This window comes from Urocampus carinirostris, chromosome 4, assembly GCF_059441175.1.
Source record: "Urocampus carinirostris isolate Australia breed hairy pipefish chromosome 4, RoL_Ucar_1.0, whole genome shotgun sequence".
NCBI lineage: Eukaryota > Metazoa > Chordata > Actinopteri > Syngnathiformes > Syngnathidae > Urocampus > Urocampus carinirostris.
In genome coordinates, this window is record NC_142352.1 from 27383191 (window position 1) to 27392966 (window position 9776).

At 38.5% G+C, this 9776-nt stretch overlaps 1 protein-coding gene across 1 annotated transcript; it reads left to right on the forward strand.

Moving 5' to 3' along the window:
• Positions 1-1061: 1061 nt before the first annotated feature.
• On the forward strand, positions 1062-5393 carry cyp1a (cytochrome P450, family 1, subfamily A). The gene is made up of 7 exons (XM_088334007.1): positions 1062-1163; positions 1395-2274; positions 2744-2870; positions 3478-3567; positions 3645-3768; positions 3847-3933; positions 4009-5393. Exons 2-7 carry the CDS (start codon positions 1435-1437, stop codon positions 4304-4306), a joined length of 1566 nt encoding a protein of 521 aa, XP_088190133.1. The 5' UTR covers positions 1062-1163; positions 1395-1434; the 3' UTR covers positions 4307-5393.
• The last annotated feature ends 4383 nt before the right edge of the window (positions 5394-9776 follow it).

Genomic DNA, 9776 nt, shown 5'->3' on the forward strand with positions numbered 1-9776 from the left:
TCTCTATTGACATGTCCTATGTCTATATAGCTACAGATCTACAGTTTCTGTAGACTTTCAAAAATGAGTCAAAATGGCAAAAACGGTCTGGCTTCCAATTCGAGAGAAATGTCTGGCGTTGAATGATTTGTTATCATGCACCTCCTCACCTTTTTTTTCCTGAACAATGTGATGCTATATTGTCACCAACTTTAAGGCACGTTAGTTGCCAAATCTGTATGATCATGAATTGGATCTGCCTTGTATACGCCTACAATTGGAAAAAAACTCATTTTTAATACTGAGGTGAAGTAAGTGCCTCTGTAAAGAAATAAAGCCCAACGCGCCCCAACGCAGATTTACTCCAAACCTCTGCCAGGCATGAGCACCAGACCACCATTACATTATTGTGGTAACATCACAGCCTTGTGCTTTCATCATTTCTTCCACAACAATGCAACCTTTTCTGGTCAATTTAGAAGTACCTCATGTTACTAAAAGAGACACCAATTTTACACCACTGTTCCTCAAATTGACCATAACATACTTCAAAAGCTACATTATTACTAGTGAATACTTCCAGTAAACAAGCAGTGAACGTCAAAGGAAATGGTAAGTGGCTAAATATCCAATTTCTTTTGTAACACAAAATCACAAATGTATTGTAAGGATAGTGTGACTTTTTAACTCCTGGGCTACAACTTTTATTAATATTACATCTTATTTTCTCATCATCGTGTAATTATTTTCTTGTGAGTATTGTGAGTATGTTTCCTTTTTTTTTATAGTTGGGTTGACCCTCACATAAAGAGGACTTCACTCAACAGTTGTTTATAAGTTATGAGCAGATGATGACTTCATTAACTTGAGAAATGTCTATAACAAAGCAATGAATGAATCTAGCTTTGTTGCCTGCCGCTTTGCATTGGAAAGCATTTTGAAACATGCAATCACACATGTAATCAGAAACACACACACATACACACCTTAGAGCGCACTACACTTCATTCATGACAGACAGAAGGAGGGGTGATTACATCACGGGCTGCAACCAATGGAGTGGAGGAGCACACTATAAAAGAGAAGCCCATTCTCTCTTTTGGGGACATGTGAACTAGGGTTTGAGCTGTATTTTGACATTTTGGGACACTCTTGGATTGCCTGGCACATCTACTTGTTTGAAGGTAAGATTTTTTGCACAATAGTAGATACTGTGTATACGCTTACTTATATGAAGAGTATAGTTGCAGATCTTTTATTGTTCCTCCAATTTCCCCAATGTTGTTAAGTTTAACATTAAAAGCACAACATGCAATACAAAACATAATGCAGCAGGAAATGTTTCTCCAAAACAGATAGTTGAGGTGGTGCACAAGCCGTCTGCCCTAACATTCCTCTGCCTTTTACATTTCCAGGTTCTTTGAATTTGCAGCAAGAAATTATAAGGACGTTACCATGGTGCTCATGATATTGCCATTGGTGGGGGCCGTGTCTGTGTCAGAGAGCTTGGTGGCTGTGACCACGCTGTGTCTGGTATACCTGCTGCTCAAGTTTTTCCGTAGCGATATCCCCGAGGGGCTCCGTCGACTTCCGGGGCCTTGGCCTCTCCCAGTTATTGGCAACGTATTACAAGTGGGCAACAACCCTTACCTGAGCCTAACCTCCATGAGCAAGCGCTACGGCCCCGTGTTTAAGATCCAGATTGGAATGCGACCCGTGGTGGTGCTGAGCGGCAGCGAGACAGTGCGGCAAGCGCTAATCAAACAAGGTGAAGACTTTGCGGGTAGGCCTGACCTCTACACCTTCCGCTTCGTCAACGACGGTGAAAGTCTGGCATTCAGCACAGATAAAGCAGGAGTGTGGCGGGCCCGCAGGAAGTTGGCTTACAGCGCCCTGCGCTCATTCGCCACCCTGGAGGGCACCTCCTCCCAGTACTCTTGCATGTTGGAGGAGCACATCTGCAAAGAAGGAGAGTATCTGGTAAAGCAGATCAAAAATGTCATGAAGACTGAAGGTAGCTTTGACCCCTATCGCTTCATCGTGGTGTCCGTGGCCAACGTCATCTGTGGTATGTGCTTCGGTCGCCGCTATGATCATGACGACCAAGAACTTTTGAGCCTGGTGAACCTCAGTGATGAGTTCAGCCAAGTGGTGGGCAGCGGTAACCCCGCTGATTTCATCCCGGCTCTCCAGTACCTGCCAAGTGCCACCATGAGGGCGTTTGTGAGACTCAACAACCGCTTCAATGACTTTGTAAGGAAGATCGTGGTTGACCACTATGCCACTTTTAATAAGGTAACAAGGAGTTTATCAAGACCTGTATATCGTATTATGCGTAATCAGTTTCATGGATTTTTACAGTGATCAGCAATACTATTAACCCTTACATTAGGAACAGATGTATGACAAAGAGGGTGTGAGAACAGATAATCACAAATAAACTGAAGTTAAAGATGCCATATCTTACCCAGACACTAATTCGAAATCACGGTAGACACCCTCCAACCCTACCTCCAAAAACATGTACATGTATCCTGTATTCAGAAAATTAAATGATCATTTGATTGTTACTTTGGGATCTAATGTCTTAACACTGCTTTACAAAACTTAATTTAAATAAGTAATACAAATGTTTTAATGTCCATGTCTATAGTGTATGAATATTTGCACCTATTAGTTTTATCATTACTGCCACTATTATACATGCTGAATGATAAATATGTTCACCAATTTACGAAACGTGTCAAATCCATTACATTTCTAGGACAAAATTCGTGACATTACTGACTCCCTCATCGACCACTGTGAGGATAGGAAGCTGGACGAGAACTCCAACCTCCAGGTGTCAGATGGCAAGGTCGTAGGGATCGTCAACGACCTTTTTGGAGCAGGTTGGTTGGAGCTGCTTTTCAAATGTGCATAATCTGCTGGTGTAGGACATATTTTTGCTACTTGGTGTCACTCTCCAGTTGACAGAATGAAGCTACAGGAGATCTGAGGGTGTACAATATTTATGATGTTCAGCATTAGGGCAGTCACATGGCAATTTAAGATTTTTGGGAGATTGCGTAAAGGGGAAACTGGGGAGCTCCAGTGGTTAGGGTGGTCACCGAATATCCCCGGAGACTCATCTCTTGAAGCTTGAGGGAGGCGGGTGTTCATGATGTTGATGCTACTAGAGATTTCGGTAAGCTGGTATGTCAAAACTTCTGCAAGGAAACATCATATTCAGCTATGGTTCCCCTGGCCACCAGAACCATTTGGTCACTTAATAAATCCCCGAATTTCTTTAAAGATTTTGTATGTGGTCACGATTAATTAAAACACCCTACTCAGCGGAGGCCACATAACAGGAGAGCTCCTATAGTGTTATTCTTAAACCTTTAGAAATATCCGAGGATCAATTGATTTTGTGGCGTTTGTCTATTTTGCATTACAAATGCCCTGCAATAAAAAGTTAACTTTGTAATAAATAAATCTAACCCTATTTTTCTTCAGGTTTTGACACTGTCTCAACTGCCCTGTCCTGGGCCACCATGTACCTGATAGCTTATCCAGAGATTCAAGAGAGGCTCTATCAAGAACTGAGTAAGTCCCAGGAAGTGGAATTCTCCTTACTGCATCAACTGCAGGTACACTATAAAACACTTATATTCCTTTCACAGAGAACAAAGTGGGAATTCAACGCTCTCCACTTTTATCCGACAAAACTAACCTGCCCTTATTGGAGGCCTTCATGCTTGAAATCTTCCGTCACTCTTCATTCGTGCCATTTACTATCCCCCACTGGTAGGGGTCATTTGCAGATATACTATACTATTACAAAAGTATCATTTCGATTAATGGTTTAATTTTCTGTCTTTCCAGCACCACAAAGGACACATCTCTGAATGGCTACTTCATTCCCAAAGACACCTGCATCTTTATCAACCAATGGCAAATGAATCATGACCCGTAAGTAGAATGCTAACACTTTTAGCTCTCAGCTTGAATTGAAAGTGAGCATGATATCTACGCTGCATCTTTCAGGGAGACCTGGAAAGACCCGTCATCTTTCAACCCGGAGCGTTTCTTGAATGAGGACGGTACCGAGCTAAATAAGCAGGAGGGTGAAAAGGTGATGATTTTCAGCCTTGGCAAGCGTCGCTGCATAGGCGAAGTCATTGCGAGGCACGAAGTCTTCCTTTTCCTGGCCATTATCGTACAGAGGCTGCATTTCCTCACCATGCCTGGTGAGCTCTTGGACATGACGCCTGAGTACGGCCTTACCATGAAACACAAGCGCTGCCAGGTCAGGGCTACAATGCGGCCACTTGATGCGCAGTGAAGACTGAGTGGATAAATAACAACGAATAATATGGGACAGGGAAAATATCGAACCACAATAGCTATCAGAGTACAGCATGCGCTATTATTCAAATGCATTATACTGCATTTCAAATCACATTTGTCCTCATCTGCTCCTTGACTTATTATCAACATCTGGTCTGTGGGAGGACAGTTAACAAGTCAGATTTTCCAGTGAAAATCGAAGGATAGGGTATCCCTTAAAAAGTAAATGCAAAGGTGAATCCTTGGCCTGCAAGATAGCAAGAGAAAAACATTATTTCCTGAAAAGCTATTTACTCCACTATTTTCATACTTGATGGGCTCTTTGGTAGCATCTATTGTTAAGTGTGTTGCAGAAAACAGGAAGAGGATAATTTTGGAATTGCAAAACGCAATTGTACAATCCGGCTGTCGGCCTTCTGAAAATGTCTGCCTTTCAGTAACTCCTGGACTACATGGACATGCATTTTCGAAGCAACAACATTGGATGATGAAATTGTGGCGCAAGATTTCCACGAGAAATACACTAAATCAAATTACTTTTCATTGACATAATGTATACTCTTCGCAGTATTACGGTATGTATATGGCATTTTTTAAGACACATGTCTCACAAGAAGGGCATGATTTGTCAGAATGTAATGTACAGGAAATCAAAATTGAAGTCATGCAGCTAATATTGTTGTGAAGAAATTTTTTACCAATGTTCACGTATGTGGTTTTGTGCCCCGCTGCTATCCTGTGACTCTGAATGAAACACATATGAGCTTAAACTGTTTATATTTATAATCCAGTATAATATGGATATAATGACACTGAAGCTATATTTCTATCCTAAAATGTGATATTTTGTGTGTTTTTATTAAGTACTTTGTTTTTATTAAGTAATTTGAAGTAATTGTATGTGCCTAATATTGTATATATTTGAGGGGTAATTATCGTCAAACATTTGTGTGATTGATTTTCCGGCATACCAAAAAATTGCTGTAATACAAGAGTAAGCTAGAAAATTTTGTATTGCTATTGTTGTTATGATCATGCATAAGTGAACGTGTGATGGTCAACACAATAAAGATATGCTCAAAGCAGTGTTTCCCTTCTTTAAAACAAATATTAACACCAAAATGCTGTCAATGGGGCAGCACGGCAACGCAGTTGTTACATGTGCGGCACAGTTCTGAGGTCATGAGATCGAACCTTCCTGTGTGGAGTTTGCATGTTCTCCCCGTGCTTGCGGGTGTTTTCTCCCACATTCCAAAAACACGCATGTCAGGTTAATTGGAAGGGCCAAATTGTCCCTAGGTGTGACTGAGCAGGTGAGTTGTCTGTCTCTGTGTGCTCTGCTTCTGGCTGGTAACCAGTTCATGATGTGCCCTGCCCACTGCCCGAGTATAGCTGGGATGGGCTCTAGCATCCCCGCGACCCTATTGAGGATAAGCGGTGCAGATAATGGATGGAATGGATGCTATCAATAAAATATTATTTTCAGCATCAAAATGTTGTCTAATCTCAAATCCCCCAATTCTTAAACATAGACAATTAGAAATTGCATATAATTCACATTAAAATAATTCAAAATAATTATGAATATTATTTTTTTCCCATCAATTTAATTTAATTTTCATGACTTACATCATATATTTTGGATAATAGCTTCACATGGAATGTCATAGTGTTTGATTGGACAATGATTTGGAAATGAGTTGGATAACATTACCAGTTAGTATTTTACAACTGCCAGGATTCATATCATTTTAAAAATTACTACATCCTCTGAGTATGGTATAGTTTAAACCTTATAAATACAATAACTTTGTATTGTTTTGCATTCAACTAAATTTTGCTTTTATTTGCAAAACATTTTAATCAAAATATCTAAACAGACTCCATCTTTTTATATATTGTTGATATATAAGTGTGTAAAGACTGAACCCTTGCTATGACGTGGTTTGCATTTGATGGTCTAACTACTTTACTGATTGTGCTTAGTGTTCTGAATTACCATTGGCTTAACAGTCTCTCCCCTTCTTTTCCACCAATGCATCAATAACGATGTGGTTTAATACTGTATGTACACGTTGGTAATACAGTTAAGGAAACCTACGCTGCGTACGTGCAAATTCTCCTGCAATTTTAGATTCCTTTAAAACCCAAAATGTCAATCAAATCTTCCGGACAAGGAAAATGTATCTCACTGTATACTAGAGTAATTGTAAAACGTTAAAGGTTCCTCATTAACAGGTTCTTTTTGCAACATGACAAACGCGATAAACAAGGGTTCACTGTAATATCACAGTTGCTGATGAAATGGTCAAAGGTGGACCTAATGGAGCGAACTGAATTGCAATAAGGGTCATTGAAAATAAATAGATAGACAATGCAATTACATTTTTGTCAAATATAGCAAATGTTTTAATGAATGAATGAATGAATTAAAACTTTATTCGAACATCAAAATAAAAACAGAACAAAAACAATAACTCAACAACAAATAATGTTACATAATATGTTCAAAAAGGGGTAGTAAGAAGCAAATGCTTATATTCCCTACCCCTTCATCTTCCCCACCAAATACACCAATTATATAACAACAATTGTAATGGTATTAATAATAACAGTTATGATATAACAATAGCAACAATAACACAAAGTTAACTAGACGCACTATTCCCAATCTCCCGCACCACTCATACCCAAACCTCCTCATCTCTGTATTCCGCCAGGAATGTTTCTTTGTATCTAAACCTGAACAAGTGAATAGTTGAACACAGTTTGATCCCGTCTTGCAAACCGTTCCAAAGCTTGACTCCACACACAGACACACACATACCGGCAGCGTGTTGCCTCTCGTCTCAATAAACTGGCTAGGAAAGCGAGCTCTGTTGTGGGCAAAGAGCTGGACAGCCTAACAACAGTAGCTGAGAGACGAGCACTGAAAAAACTGAGGTCAATCATGGACAATCCATCGCATCCACTACACAGCATTATCTCCAGACAGAAGAGCAGTTTCAGCGACAGACTGCTGTCACTGTCTTGTACTACGGACAGACTGAAGAGATCTTTTCTTCCTCATGCCATGAGGCTCTTTAACTCCACCCGGCAGAGTAAAGGCCCACATTAAACCACACCACCTACATTGGATATTACCGAATCTTACTGCAATATGTATTCTGTGTAGCACTATTTAGTTACTCTATATAACACGCTACAGTGGGCATTTGCACGTCACACTGGGTATTTGTATATTGTATTCTTTTGGCTTTATTATTGTACTGTTCTCAGCTCAGGGATGCTGCTGGAAATGTGAATTTCCCTTAGGGGATGAATAAAGTATCTATCTATCTATCTATCTATCTATCTATCTATCTATCTATCTATCTATCTATCTATCTATCTATCTATCTATCTATCTATCTATCTATCTATCTATCTATCTATCTATCTATCTATCTATCTATCTATCTATCTATCTATCTACTTTTCCTGGTGGTTCTCACCTTTGGAATTATGAATGTAATCCCAAAGTTGTTTTTGTTGACATTAAATAGCAGTTGTGCAATGAAAAATTTTACATAATCATCTAATTTTAATAATTTGGACTGCAGGAATAAAATATTAGTATGATATCGATATCCTACCCTGTGTATGGTTCTAATTACACGTTTTTGGAGGATAAAAAGGGGCTGTAGTGAACTTTTGTAATTATTGCCGCAGACTTCTGCACAATATGTTAAGTATGGCAGAACTAGAGAACGATATAATAAATACAATGCATTATAGTTTAAAATGAATTTGACTTTATTAATTATTGAAATGTTTTAGATACTTTAGTTTGTATGTGTCTGATGTGTGTTTTCCAGCTTAATTTATTGTCCATTATGACCCCTAAAAACTTCATTTCTGATACAGCGTCTATTGCAGCACCATCCATTTTTACTTCTGAATCTTGATTTCCCTTGCGATTACCAAATAATATTACTTTGGTTTTATTTATATTTAAAGATAATTTATTTATATCCATCCATTCTTTTAGGTTAATTAATTCATGATTAATACAGGTTACCAAATCAATATAGTTATCATTTGAATAGAAAATGTTAGTGTCGTCTGCAAATATTACTATTTTCAATAGTTTTGAAACATTAAAAAAATATCGTTAGTATATAAATTAAATAACTCTGGACCCAGGATAGGACCCTGTGGTACTCCACAACAGATGTCCAAGTATTCAGATGACAACTCTCCCATTTTTACATATTGCTTCCTCCCTGTCAAATAACTTTGAATCCATTGCAAAGCCCCGCCCCTGATGCCATATCTTTCCAGTTTTTTTAATAGTATGTTATGATTAATGGTATCAAATCCTTTTTTTTTGTCAATATATACCCCGACTGCGTATATCTTTTTTTCGATGCCATGGGTGATTTCTTCTACTGCATCAATAATAGCCATTGTTGCTGATCTGTTTGCTCTAAAACCATATTGACTTCCATTAATCAATTTTTGTTTATCTACAAATTGTTCTAGTCTATTGTTGTAAAGTTTCTCTAATATTTTAGAACTGGGGAAGCAGAAATACCGGTCTATAGTTTGTAAAAATGTGCTTGTTTCCATTTTTGTATATTGGTATAACCAATATTCATGATTAAAATGTTTGGCACATACTATTTTTTGTAAATATCCTTTAACATTTAAACAAGTGTATTTTTTTCTGAATTTCGGCAAGTGTTAATTAATGTTGTGTCTTGTCTTGAGGCAAACGGGACAAGGAGGCAGTGTTGTGTTTTGTCTGTCTACCACACACTGGGGTAATATGTAACAGGGATACTGCGTGCACCAAAACACATAATAATTACGTCAGCTACAATCCGGTTCCTGACGTGAGAAAATCGGTGAATTCCCCCATGGGATTTTTACTAAAAACAAAACTAATCTGTTGCCATTCCACAACATTTAAGGGTTCTCAACAACAATCCATCTTTCAAATATTTTCAAAACTCTTGTACGAAAACTCTTGGGATTTTCAGGGAGAAAGCTCAGTGTGTAGAGACGTATTGATTTACTCACACTAGTCTTCAATACAGAAGACCCGAATCATGGGCTGTGTGTGGTCCATAAGTGATGTATTAGTATTACCACGCTGCCTTCAGCTCTTTTATTGTCTACTTCTACCGTCTTACTTTAACCTTGCTGACAATTAAGGTAATAAATAAATAACATCCTTTAAAAGAAATATGTGAAAAAAAGGTGTTTCACGACTTTTGGAGGTTTTTTTTGTTGACTCAGAAAAAAAGTTGACTTAGTTTTTTGACACCATGGGAATCATATACGCCCTGACAATTGTTCCCTCTAAGCTACGCGTGTGCGTAATTGCGCACTGACCAGAACTTCGCGCACAACAAAATCTATCTAACACATAAAAATCTGGGTTCGAAAATTCTGATTCAGAAGGAAATTCACCCAAAATT